The sequence below is a fragment of the Bactrocera latifrons genome, unplaced genomic scaffold, assembly GCF_001853355.1.
Source record: "Bactrocera latifrons isolate USDA-ARS-PBARC rearing strain unplaced genomic scaffold, ASM185335v1 scaffold_265, whole genome shotgun sequence".
NCBI lineage: Eukaryota > Metazoa > Arthropoda > Insecta > Diptera > Tephritidae > Bactrocera > Bactrocera latifrons.
In genome coordinates, this window is record NW_017536241.1 from 276,000 (window position 1) to 290,819 (window position 14,820).

The window sequence follows — 14,820 nt, forward strand, 5'->3', positions numbered from 1 at the left end:
TTTGTGCTGTCGAAAGCAGCTCTGAAATCGACGAAGAGGTGGTGAATGTCGATTCTCCTTTCACTGGTCTTTTCCAAGATTTGGCGCGTGGTGAATATCTAGTCGGTTGTTGATTTATGAGGTCTAACGCCACACTGATAAGGTCCAATCAATTTGTAGACGGTGGGTATTAATCTTTCACACAATTCGCTCGATGGAACCTTATATGCAATGTTGACGAGGTTTATCCCATGGTAGTTGGCGCAGATTGTGGGGTCTCCTGTTTTGTGAATTGGGCATAGCACACTTAAATTCCAATCGTTGGGCATGCTTTCGTTCGACCATATTTTACAAAGAAGCTGATGCATGCTCCTTATCATTTCTGCGCCGCCGTGTTTGAATAGCTCAGCCGGCAATCCATCGGCCCACGCCTCTTTATTGTTCTTCAGGCGGGTAATTGCTATTCGAACTTCATCCTGGTCGGGCGATGGAACGTCTGCTGCATCGTCATCGGGTGGGGGAGTCGGGTTCGCCTTCTCCTGGCAGCAGCTGCTCGACGTCGAACCTTCCTTGTGTTTGATGGCGTGCGTGTTTTGCTGCACAGAGGCGGGTGCGAATCTTGGCTGCAATAAGATAGTGGTCCGGTCGATGTTAGGACCTCAGAGCGCATGCACATCTAAAACACTGGAGACGTGTCTTCCGCCTATCACAACATGATCGATATGGTTGGTGGTTTTTCGATCCGGAGACAGCYAGGTAGCTTGATGTATCTTCTTATGCTGGAATCTACTACTACAGATAACCATATTACGGGCCCCGGCGAAGTCGATCAGCCTCAACCCATTTGGGGAGGCTGAATTTACCGACCGTAGTGCCAAAGATACCTTCTTTGCCCATCCTGGCGTTAAAGTCGCCAAGCACGATTTTGACATCGTGGCGGGGGCAGCTCTCATAAGTGCTTTTCAAGCACTCATAAAAGGCATCTTTGGTCACATCGTCCTTCTCTTCCGTCGGGGCGTGGGCGCAAATCAGCGATATGTTGCAGAACCTCGCTTTGATGCGTATTGTGGCTAGACGTTCATTCACCGGGGTGAATGATAGTACTCGGCGACGGACTCTCTCTCCTACCACGAATCCCACACCAAAATTGCGCTCCTTTATATGGCCACTGTAGTAAATGCCACAAGGATCTACTTGTCTCTGTCCTTGTCCCGTCAGCCTTTATTTTTACGAGGGCATCAACCAGCTGGGCAGCGGCASCTTCCTAATTAAGGGACCGGACATTCCAGGTGCATGCCCTCAATTCGTAGTGCTTATTTCGTTTGCCGTGGTCGTCATCAAAAGTGCGGTCTCTCATCCGAGGCTGTTGTTGCGTTGTCATTGGGGTGGTTTTTTTACGTGGCGGGTCCCAAACCCAGCGCACAATCCTATGCAGGGAATGTTTCGCCTTCTCACTTTAGCTCACCTTCAAACGGATGTTCTTAGGCTACCCAGAGGATACTTGGTCAAGGACCGGAAGTCGTGAGCTGCTTGAGTCATATGTAAAAGAATCGTTTCTGGCCACTCCCAAGTGAATGGCGATCAGAAAACTTTCCTCACTTGCGTGAACTTCCACACATGACTCCATCCTTCATATTACCTATATAGTGCATTTGCCTTTCCTGAAATTAATTATTTAAATAAACAAGTAAGATAGGCTAAATTCGGGTGTAACCCAAAATTTTACACTTTCGCAATTTGTAAGGAAAGAACTTCCAGGTGTGGGCCAAGCATTATGTTAAACAAGTGGGGAACGGCTAATCTTCATTTTATAGTCCCTCAATATGAAAGGTTCAAAGCTGAGGAAATGCCTTCTAAATCGACTCAGCTTGTCATCCTGATCATTTATGTGTATATATATACTAGAGGACCCGTCCACGCTGATACATAGATAATACTAATACTACCATCTACATGATTTCTATTAGTTGGATTATAACTATTAGTATATACAAGCAGCTTGTGTCAGTTTACAAAAAAATGGATAATAAAGCCATTTCGTGTGTTAATAAAGCACTGCTTCTTTGGGGAAAATACTGTTGAATTTTGGGCTCTGCATCAGGGAAATCCACCGTTGAAAAGATATTTTCTAAGCTGAAAACAGGCGAAATGACCAAAGAAGGTACCTCGTAATTTCACAATCCTAATTTTGAGAAGTGTTTAAGGCTCTTTAATTGAAATAAAGCCGAATTCTTGCGTCGGTGATAGAAACATAGCTCCTGGAGTCGAATCGACAGTCATTATAGTGGACTGCAAAAGGGCGGCTGGAAAAATTATGACATCAGCCATTTTAAATGCACTTGGTGTAGTACATACTCAACGACTGATTACTGAGTCCGTTATAATCTATTTCACTGCGAGTTTGGTGGCAGTTTTTTGTTCTATTCGAAATACTTAGCAATATTAGAGTATTATTTTTGAGGAAGAAGTTTAAAATTGTACGCATATATTCAATTAATTCCTACAGCCATGAATTAACATATGATTATGATTTGAAATATAATTGTTGTATTTATAAGTTGTATTAAATTTTAACGTAAAGAGATAGACAGTATCCTATGTCCTTACCCTGGTCCTAAGCTACCTCCCCACCAAATTTCAGTCGAATCGATTTAGCCGTTCTAGAGTTATAAATGGTGTAACTAACACAACTGTAAAAATGTAAGGAAGGAGAGGGCACAATAGACCAAAGGTCGCAGTGCATACCTCATTATCATTCATTCATTCAACACAACTTTCCTTTATATATTGTATATATACAACTGTGTTCGTAATAATAGGAGTGGCATAACCAGGAATTCAAATGAAGCAAAAAAAAAGTGTAATTGATTTTTATTATGAGTTATTATTATTGTATTTAATTCAAGTCCAAAAGAAATATGACTTCTTTAAAGAATAATATAAAGTTCTTCTTTAAATAAATTAAAAAGTTTGTAAATGAAGATTTCAGCTGTGATTAATAATAGCAGTAGTATTGAGGACTTTACATCAAAAATCAATTAATTCATTATAATAATATGAAAAAAAGTTTAAAAAATTAGTATTTCGTCGAATGACCGTTGTTGGATAACACAGTTGCGCATCTCCTAGTCATGGAGTCCACCAAACGCTTGCATTTCTCGAGAGGGATTGCCTTCCACGCCTTCTTCACAGCACTCCATAATTTGTTTCGTGTTTGACGGATTCTTTTTCCCTACAACTTCTTTGACCTTTGCCCAAAGATTCTCAATTGAATTAAGGCCCCGTGACTGAGCCGGCCAACCCATAACCTCAACTCCATTTAGAGCAAACCAATTTTTTGTCAACCTGCTATTATGTTTGGGGTCGTTATCTCTTTGATAGACCCATTTCAACGGCATTTTCCATTCGCGTGTGAGCATAGTCGACTCCATTATTTTAACGTACAATTTGGCATCCAGGTTTTCTTGAATCCAAAATAACGAACCTTTACCATATTAAGTGCAGCACCACCATGTTTAACCGTCCGGCAAGCGTTTACTGGCCTTCGTACATACTGTCGGCGTCCTCGAGAACCAAATAAAACAATTTTTGTTGCATCAGACCACAATATATTGCGCAATTTTTCGACTGACCAATGCAGGTGCTCTTCCGCAAATTGAACTTTGGCTTGCACATATCGGGGCTTAAGTAATGGCACCTTTCTTGTGCTGCCATAGAGTTTAGCTATTATCAACTTTTTTCTTATTGTTGAAGCAGCTAAACTAAATTTTAACTCATTTTTTAATTTTTTTTTAGGTATAAAATGGATTTTCTCTGGCCAAAGCCACAGTTTTCCTCAACTGTCTCCTCGAAAGGGCTTCTTTTCGTCCCCTTGTTTCGGGATTTTGTTTCAATTTTTTTTGCATTCGCAATCATTTTGGCAGAACATCCGAGCAAATCTTCGATAAACTTGTAAGATTTCCTTCCGTCAAAATTCTTAAATGAGATTTCGTTCTTCTTTAGAACAATTTTTACAAAAGAAATATGTTTTAAAATTTAAAGAGCGATCTATTCACTAACTGTTGTTTGAATTAACATTAATTAAAATTTTCGCATTTTAATCAAATTATTTGAAACAATATGATAATTTCGTTTGTACTGCTATTTTAAATCAAAGCAAAAAGCAAATACGTAGCATAAAAAGTAACGGGACTGCAATATGGTTATAACTGTATCAGAAAAAAAAAAAAAAAATTTAAACCCAGAGTTTGCCACTATTTGCGTCCATGTTCTGGTATAAAAAAAATTAAATGAGTAGAATTTTTTAAGTGTAAAACTAACATTGTTATAATTTTCACAAGACACTGCTATGTATTATTTCGAACACAGTTGTATATATTTTATAGCGTCTTCGACGTTTCCTTTTTGTTGTTACAAACTTCGTGGAAAACGTAATATGCCCTATAAAGTTATAAAAATGTTTCGTCAGATTTTAGCATGCGTTATTCGAAATATCCGAATAGGTTAGGAATATATTTTTGAGGCGATGTAATTTTTTGTCTTTCAGAGAATTTTTTTATGTTGAATATCATTCAAATTCAGCGTAAAATCACTTTATTTATCATTAACTTCAGACATTGCTTAACTACTCGTGAACATATTTGTACGCAATTTTATGAATATAGCTGACAAATCGAACGACATATTCCTTGTAAAAACTTCTAAAATGGTATATGTAATACATATGTATATAGGAGTTAGGTAACTGGTGGAACGATTTCGAACATTTTCTGCATTAAACTGTAGTAACTATATCCAATATTACAAGAGCATTTCAAAGTAAACAGAAATTAAAAGAAAAGCAGAATAAATGGTTTTTTCTGTATGGCCGCCAGTATGCCGGTGCAAGCCTTTTGAATGGCATCTACGTCTGCATAACGTTTTCTTTTCTTCAGCAAATGCATTTTTCCGAAAAGGAAGAAGTCGCACAGTGCCATATCAGGTGAATACGAGGAGTGGTTAATGGATAAAATGTGATTTTTGCTCAAATAATCTGTCACAAGCGTCGATCGAATGTTGGATTCTAAGCAATTTTTATTCGTCAGTCAATTTGTGCGGTACACACCGTGCACACATCTTCCGTAAGCCCAAATGTTCCGTCAAAGGGCGATAAATCGATGATAATTTCGGCGAATTTTTGACGTATTCACGTACAGTTTCAATGGAATTTCCGGCGATCACGGATTTTATTGACCCACATGTTGATCGTCATTTATGTCCTCACGACCACTTTGAAAACGTTGAAACCACTCGTGCACTCTGCTTAGGGATAGGCAATCATTTCCATAAACTTGCTTTATCAATTGAAACGTTTCGGTAAAAGTTTTACCAATTTTAAAACAAAATTTAATGTTGTCTCTTTGTTCGAAGCTCATTTTTGCACCGATAACACAAACATACTGACATTTAAAACGCAATAACTTTACTTCCAATTTATGAAATGTTATGAAATTCTCACTGGACAATCGATAAAGATTCTAATGCACCAGTCGATTCAAAAAGTCCTATATTAAATTTGCTAAAATTTCTTACACATTGACTGATATATATGATGAAATATACTATTGTAATCAAATTGAAAGGTGAATTTTGTTCATTTCATCTCCTTCAAAGTAATCCCCTCCCGCTGAAATACATTTATGCTAACGAATTTTCCAGTCAACATAACACTTGGAAAAATTCTCCGTCGTGATTCAGCTTTTACATCCTTAATTGAGTCAAAACAGTGTCCTCGGAGTGATCTTGTTAATTTGCTGAATAGCCAGAAGCGGCACGATATTAGTTGAAAATGTGGCGAAATTATCACGAATAATCAATGCAATATGAAATGGTGCATTATCGCACTTCATTGTTCAATAAATTCAGACATAGTAAAAATCAAAGAATTCACTTTTAGAGACTCACAAAACGACGCGTATCTCAAATACTAATGAATATTTTGACGTGAAATTTAGCATAGATGTTACTAACAGTACTACCGACTTCAGAAAAGAAAGTACCGATTCGAAAAACACGCGAAGTGTTAATTAAAAATTCACCTTTCAATTTGATCACAGTAGTACGTACAAATGAAATGTGCATGACGAGCTGCGTCGATTTATCCATATCCGTCTGTTTGGTATATACTATATGAACTCACTCACTCACTCACTTTCTCAGTTTTTGAGATATCTATTCGCCGATCCCACCGCAAAGTGAAAGATCGGAATCAAATCAAGTTTGTCGAGATATCTTCTTCATACAATTTGGCATGTATAATTCTCCAAAGAAACGGTACAATCTCCGAAGAAATTGTTTTGACCGTCCCACTAGATCATATAGCTGCAATACAAACTGACCTATCCAAATCAAGATTTTGTATGAATTATGTATATGATTTGAATTATATTTCTAACTTTTAATCAACTTTTTAAGTGAGATCAAACTGGACACACTGTGCTAAATTTTACTAAAATCGGTCTAGTATTTTAGGAATTTACCCCAGACAAACAGCGCGAAACGTAATTTATACATATATGTATAAGTATATAAATGTATGTGCATGTATACATATACATAGATTTGAATGTAATCATATAAATATGTGCATATACTGTTATATACAAAGTCGTTATTGATAAAAGTTAGACAATATGAATTAATGAGAGTTGAAAAATTATAGGACTTTGCACGAACGCCCAGCTGGAGACCGTTGAAAAAGTATACAATAGTAATTTTTTTATATATTTTATTTTAACTTATTAAAACGATGGCCACTGCTCTTCAAGGTCAGCAATACGCATGCGCACGTGCTTAATTTTATTTCAGTGTGGATTTCCAAGTAAACCAATTAGGCAAGGTATCTCATAATGTCCGATCTAGTCCAAAACTATGTTTGCTAGCATTATTTTAAGTAAACCGTATACAAAAGTAAACGTGGTTGGAAGAAATGGAAAACATAAATAGTTAAAATGCACTACACGTTCAAGTTGTGATCAAATAGGTAGTTGTGGTTGCCAACGCTAGTCAAAAGTAATATTACAAAAATAATGATTTCTTAAATCGCGGGAATTTTAATATACATATATATTTCTTGTGAAAATGCACTGTTTTTCGATATAAAAATTGTGAAACCAGCTTTAAAATCAATGAAATCAGGGATACCTACGTTCCCATTTACGTTTAAACTCGAACAAAAACTTGGAAGAATATGCTCGTAATATGTACAAAAACATGGACAAAACGATTATTTAATAGTTTGATTTAACGCACATAACCAAAAGTTTCTTATGGAAGCCCAGTTCCAGATTAATTAAAGTCAACAAATTTTTAATGGCAACACTGATCGACTGATCGTTAGAGCGCACATATTCCATATGTTACTCAGAGAGTTATGGCGAAAATGGTAACCGCTTCTGCCGAGATATTATTTGTGTACTGTAAGTAGAGAGTTTTGGTCGTCCACAGTTGGCTTTACTACTTAAAATATGAATTTTATTTGTCCAATACTTTTCGCAAAGTTGTTCGTTGTTTTCGTATGAAAACGTGTTAAAATATGTGCTTTTATCCTTCTGAAGAATAAAATTTAATGTAAAAATATTTTATAACTGTTTAAAATTAAAAAAAATGTTGTTAAAAAGAAACCATGTAAATGAAAAAAATTTAATTAAATACTCAACATACTCGTATAAAAGAAAACATACTACACCAAACATCCCAAAAGTGAGTACATTTAAAATTCTGTTCAATAATATGTACTGCTATTTACAGTGCGCTCAAAATATAACGTTTTTCTTTTGCAATTTGCGGAAAACTGTTTTTTTTTGTATGCAAATGACATTTTCAATTGCGCCCACTGCCGCGTACAATTCGGCCAGTTTTTTTTTAGATCTTAATGTTTCACTTCATGCTGTGAAGTAAAGAAAAATGAGTGCCCAGTATAAAAAACGTTTTGAATCAGCCTTCTTAATGAGGCATCCTAGTTTTACCATCAAAGAGGAACTGGAAACGTAACATAGATAACAATCGGTCCATACAACTATTCACTTCCCATATAACGGTACTGTTAAAAAGTACTAAAAGTGCCATAAATCAATAACTAAATATGCCAGAGACATAAAATTTTACTCTCGAGTTTAATAGGAGTCGGGCTAAGACTGACCAAGTAAGTGGCCACTTGTGGGTGGAAAATAAAATCGGGTCGATACTATCTCCAACTCCCATAAACTACATATGTATAACGATTTTCGTTTTTATACTCATGCAACCAGGTGCTACATAGTATTATTGTTTTGTTCACCTAACGATTGTACGTAACACCTAAAACTAAGCGAGATAGATATAGGGTTATATATTAGGTTGTCTTGCGGTATTTTTGCGGTATTTTTTTTATTGAATTTTCAATTGTTCATAAAATTTTTTTTGATGACTCATGGTCAGCTCTTGACTACGGCTGCTACTATGCCGGTCTCTTTCGACCAATTTAGCGATTTTATCGCATTTTTCGACGACAGGCCTTCCGGAGCGTGGCGCATCTTTGAAAACCTCTACACCAGAACGAAAACGTTGAACCATCGTTGTGCGGTGGAAATGGAAACTGTATCGGGTCCATAAACTGCACAAATTTTATTGGCGGCTTGAGATGCATTTTTGTCTTTATCGTAGTAGTACTGTAAAATATGCCGTATTTTCTCTTTATTTTGCTCCGTGTTTGCGACGCTATAACTCACGAACGACTTAAAAGAAACGACAATCAATCAAACACGTGTTAGCGCCTGAAATGAGCTTTCTAAAAAGGTATAGCATGACCCGATGCGACGAATAAAACTAGAACGACGCGCTCTCAGCGCCAACTAGCGAAAATAACGCAAGACTTTTTTGACAACCTAATATATGTATAAATGATCAGAATGACGAAGTTGAAGTCCGGTTGACTCACTGTCCGTGCAAGCTGTAACTTGAGTAAAAAATTAAATATCTCGATGAACCTTTCGAGTACGTCCGCCCTAATAATAATATGTTTAATATACATACCTGCTAAAACTAGTTAAGCTACAACAATAAAATTTGTTGAGTACAAGTCTTGTAAGAACTTCCACCAGCAATGTGAAAATGGACGAAATCCCGCTCACTCCCCATATAACGGTACTATTAAAAAGTAAATTTTTTACAATTATTGCTATGCTATAGCTCCCGCTCTCACTTTGACGGGAGCCATAACAGAGCAATGTAAAAGTATTTGCCTTATTTTCTATTGCTACAGATATAGTTTTTTACTTAACAAAACTCCGAGCAGACCAGAGCACATACTTCTACATTGTTCTGCAATGGTCTGGTATGGCTCCCGATAAAATGAGAGCGGTAGCAATAGCAAATTGAAATGCTAAGGGAGTAGCGTAGCTTTTCAAATGCTGTTAAAAACTACTAAAAGCGATAACTCAAATACGTCAGAACCACCTATATGGTGATGAGAGAGCTTTATGAAAGCCGATGTGAAAATTTGTCGATGGGTGGAATACTGCCCACTTTTTGGTAATATAGTAAATCTTGGACCCCACTAACCGATTTCGACAAAATTTTGTACCTGACATTCTTCTAACATTTTTATGTCACAGTGTGAAAATGGACGAAATCGAACAACAACCACGCCTTCTTGACATATAGCACAATGTTTAATTCCACTTGATTCGTCTAGTTTCCAGTACACAAATCAAGAAGCAATTAATATAACGGGATAAAACTTTGCACGAATAATGTTTCTAGTATCTGCCACCTTATGACCGAAAATTGTTGAAATCCAATGAAACTTCTTTATGCCTAAAATAGATACATTTGAGCATAAACTTGGCCTAGCCCCTATATAATTAATAACAGGATTATCAAACATCCGGCTGACTTTACTCTATATGATTGGTTTTACACCTTAAAGTATTTCCCTGGCTTTGATTCTTGTCAGTTACACGATTATAAAATGTTGCACCCGAACTTAGCACCTCCTTACATGTTATTTTGACTTTTTCTATTTTTGTATGAAATATTGGGTCGTAGAAAAAGTCTTTTCGCATTTTTAATCAAGCTTCAACTTACTTTTTTATTATAAAAATAATAAATAAATAATGAAATATGTACCATTTTGGTCAACCACTTTTTGCCAGTTTTCCTCTAGAAACATTATTCCATCAGTGCAAATCGAAATTTCCTGAACGGAATTGAGCGACCGTTGTTGTGCTACACGAACTTATACAGCATCGTACCCGTAAACTTCACAAATTTCATTGATTTATTATTTTATTTTCACTCATTTTGGAACAGCTGTAACTTTTTTAACTTCCCCGAATTTAAGTTTTTTTTTGTAAATCTCACCTCTCCAACACTAGATGGTATGAAACAATGTGATTGGTAGCGCTGCAATGACATCTATTGACAAAATACGAAAAGATTTTTCAACTACCCAATGTTTTAATATAAGATCTTAAAAAGGAAACATATACATATTATGCATGAGTATAAATATAGATTTCAAATTAGTAAATACTTTTCTTTGTCCTATATAATTAATTATTCGCTTAAAATTTTCAGGAGGGTCCTCATTCCACTTTGCCGGAAGATGAGTTCTTTGATGCTGTTGAAACTGGGCTAGAAAAGATCGAAGAGGATATGCAGATTCGTGCGAAACTAAAACTGCAGACGCAACAATCATTGACTTTGGCCAATGTGCCACATCAAGCTCAACAAAAAGGAAATGATCCCAGTACAGATGAGTTCGGAACTGGGGGCTTAGCTAGAAGCCACATTCTCTGGCCTGAGGTAAACTAAAATGAATAAAATTAATGATAACTAAACTTTTAATTGTTGTTATATGTATTAAAATCATATTCCGCTGAGTTGTAAATGTTACTTGCGTAAATTTTAACAAATTTCGTTTTAATTTGCAGATCGATCGTGTGTGCCGCGAGCAGTTACATTATGCTCGCGAAGGAGTTGGCCAAGGAGGTAATGGTTGGCAAATATTTGCAGATGAAGGTGAAATAAAAATGTACAAGCGTGAAGAAGAAGTGAATGGCTTAGTGATGGACCCATTGAAAGCATATCACAGTGTCAATGGGGTAACTGCACGCGAAATGTGTCATTACTTTTTCATGCCCGAATTTCGCAATGAATGGGAGAGTAAGAATATAATCTCAAAATATGAAACATTTATGTATATAACAGTGTATTTAAAATTTTACAGCAACCTTGGAAGACTGTACAATATTAGAGAAAATTTCACCAGACACATTTGTCTTTTTACAAACGCATAAACGTATCTGGCCCGCCAGTCAACGTGATGCCTTATTCTGGTCTCACATGCGCAAAATTACAGATGGATTAGATGATGACGCGGTAGACATGTGGGTTGTATGTAATAACTCGACGGAATATTCTAAACAAGAAGTAAGTCAGCCACATCACATATTATGTAAATTAATTGATATTTGATTGGACAAGGAAATATCACATATTTACATATTTGTATAAATATCCATTACAATCGTTTATTTATGCTCACAATTCATGAAACTTGTATGCTGAACACATAGAGAGCGACACGACATGACTGCCCAGCAGTGAACTGTTAATGGCGTCGTGTAGCCTGCTACATGAACATTTGTAAGAAGGTCGCCTTTCACTTCAATGAAATTTTAAAATTTGTTCAAAGTGAAATTTTTTATGCAAAAACAAAAAAAAAAAAAAGTAAATAGGTAAACTTTTCTGTTTTAATTTATCAATTGCTATTACGCATGACATAACAGCTATTTTATACTTCTCTTTGTAAAATAACGTCAGGTCTGTTAGATGTTAATTGTTAGTGATTAATTTTACATTTTACATATTAATGGCATCACTAATCCTCTCTACTATCGTTGGGAAATTTAGAAATATTTTTAAATTACCATATAGAGTGACAACTGAGACCCTGCTGTCGATCATTTTTTTTTAAATATTTGACAGATGTCGCTTGAAGGCAGTCTCTTTCTATGTGTTCAGCACGAATTTTAAAGGATTTGCATTCTTTTTTTTTCAAAACCTTATTTTTCAATTATTCATAATTAATGACTGGAAAAATAAATTTTATTGCTAACAAGTCGGTAATTTGTCAAAATATAAGACCTGTCATAAGCCCGATCAGAATTAAGTGCTTCCTGAAATTTAGCATGGATTATTGTCCAATACAACGACATAATCTCCGAACAAATTTTTCTGGTGGGACCACTGCCATTCAAACTAACCGATCAAAACGTTTTTTATGGAAATTATTTTATTTGTGAAGGATACTATAGCTTCCAAGCGATCAAAGTTAACATTTTTTCTTGTTTTAAATATCACATTTACTTTGGTCATTAAAGGTTTCTGTAAAAACGTTTTTGCATACTTATGTCATTAGGTATGAATGTAAAAAAATTGTATAGAACCATCCTGTTGTTGTTGTTGTTGTTGTTGTTGTTGTAGCGGCAGAATTCTGCCGTGTTGAAAGTCCTTGAGCGGATAAAGAATCCGGGTCCATTCCGGTTACGTAGACCCGACTGTCATATTAACGGTGAACCATCCTGGTGATGTTTGTTAATTTGTCTTTACTTCCGGTTTCATTTAAAACCATGTCTTTTGTTTTCATGTCATGTTGGAATGAATGTAGTGCGTTCACAAGCAAAGTAGTCCGAGGGACCATACATTTTTTTAGACAGCTTTTGTCATCGTCGCGAAAAGGCATTTTCTGTTAGGAATGAAGCGATATTCATTCCTATTTGATATGTAATCTACTGCAAATTTGAGCTCATCGCTAATTTTGGTAATTTTATTTGTTTTAAATTTTCAATTGTTATTACAAATGACATAACAGAGCTATTTTATGCTTCTCTTTGTAAAATAACGTCAGGTTTGTTAGACCTTTGAACAATTTTACATTTTACATATTAGTCATCGGGAAATTTAGAAATATTCTCAAATTATTATATAGAGTGACAACTGAGAGCTTTCTCGCAGTCTTGCAGCTGTGCTAAATAACTATGTATGTCTATAAGAACGGGTGTATTTTAATATATACATATGTATGTATATGTCGCTTGAATTTTAAAAGATTTGCTTTCTTTTTTTTCAAAATATTATTTTCATTTTACAATACAATCACATGGCAGAAGACGCTGGAAAAGATCACACTTGTGAAGAAAGCCCCTCGAAGATACGTGACAGAGAAAATGTCAGAATTAGGTTCAGCGATATCGTAATCCAAGCATTTTGAAATGTAAGCAAAGTGTTTGAAGATTCCTAAGTGCCAAAGCTTGCACTCTGAGAGCAACTTTCTCAACCATACACCTTCTGGCTATGTCCGTGGTATTAAAGTAGGTTATTAAGGTAGCAGGAGATCTACACTTCTGAACGCAGCTAGACTGTTGACTATCCACTTTAATAGTAAGACGGTAATGTTATTTTCGAATTCGCCCTCTTTACGCTCGATAGCAGTGAGAACCTAATAAAGCCATCTCCTTTTCGTACCGTCAAAAGCAGCTTAGAAATCGACGAAGAGGTGGTGTGTGTCGATACTTTTAATTTTTCACGTAAATTAAAATTTTAATTATGTAAAAAATGTGTTGAAACAAATGTTTTAGATCTTTTTATTACGTTAACATTTAAATTTTTTTTCATAGAATTTGAGCTAAATCATTTAAACCCTAAAGATTCAACCACCCCCTCTTCTACTTCCTCTTTCCGACCTCCGATCGCCCGTAAATTATTTTTCCCTTAATTATTCTTATTTTATCTTTTTTCCAATGGGTTTCACCGAATATGCCTTTTTGTTTTCAAAAATTATCTTCCTTGGTCTATTTGGAGCTATCTGTGCTGAAACTCGCTCATATTTTGTTATATTTTGACAATCCACACACTGGAAATTGAAATTACTCTATTTTAGATGTTCTTAACTTGAATCTGCTTAATCTACTTACTCCGTTTGCTTCACAAATACCGAGAATATAAAAACTTTTTATCATATTTTAATTTGTCTATTCAATGTCATTAATTTAAATCTATATTTTTTTTATTTGTATTTTAGTCCAAAAATGGCAAATGTATACGCATATTTCTGACAGTGATTTTAGCTTGTCAAACGCTTTTACCACCTGGAAAAACAAGTAACGATATCCTCAGCCGAGATGAATTAACTTGTAAAATCACATACTGCTCTGTTGGTAAGTATTAGAAGGTTTTGATACGTGTTATGTAATTAATTTTAATAATATTGTATACATTTATTTGCTTAATACAGTGAATCCCGGTGGTTGGGCACCTGCATCCGCTTTACGCGCTGTTTACAAGCGCGAATATCCTAAGTTCCTTAAACGCTTCACTGGATACGTGATAGATCAATGTAAGGACAAACCAGTGATGTTTTGATGTTTGTAGAAATTAGAATTTTTCTATAAAATATATAAGAAAATTTTATATATAGCTGTGTTTTGCTTAATATTAAGTAATTAACTGGACGCTACGCCTTTGGATTATATTAAAAAAAATTGTAGCAATGTTTTGTATAATGATTAGGGTGCTTGAAAAAATTTTTATTTTTTTTTTTTCAACTCTTACCCCCTCATATGTTAGTGATTGACAAACAAAAAATCCTCTCTCAAGCCAGGCTCTGTAGCTTAACTCTAAGGAGTCGCTAATTTTTTTGTTTTAGGTTCCCATACACTTAACATAGGAATTTTCGTTTTTTCATTCAAGTTAAAATTTCACCAACTAATTTTCGTTTCTAAAAAATAACCATCACATATTCATAAAGTTGGCTTTTAT

General features: G+C 35.4%; 1 protein-coding gene across 2 annotated transcripts in view; it reads left to right on the plus strand.

Moving 5' to 3' along the window:
* The window catches only part of LOC108969794 (collagen type IV alpha-3-binding protein), a 29,838-nt gene extending 15,253 nt beyond the window's left edge, over positions 1–14,585 (plus strand). For both annotated transcript variants that reach the window (XM_018934720.1, XM_018934721.1), the window contains exons 6-10: positions 10,576–10,803; positions 10,932–11,163; positions 11,228–11,430; positions 14,084–14,219; positions 14,297–14,585. In XM_018934720.1, coding sequence (XP_018790265.1) covers positions 10,576–10,803; positions 10,932–11,163; positions 11,228–11,430; positions 14,084–14,219; positions 14,297–14,424 — 927 coding nt within the window. In that variant the 3' untranslated portion in view covers positions 14,425–14,585. The remainder of the gene's footprint in view (positions 1–10,575; positions 10,804–10,931; positions 11,164–11,227; positions 11,431–14,083; positions 14,220–14,296) is intronic.
* The last annotated feature ends 235 nt before the right edge of the window (positions 14,586–14,820 follow it).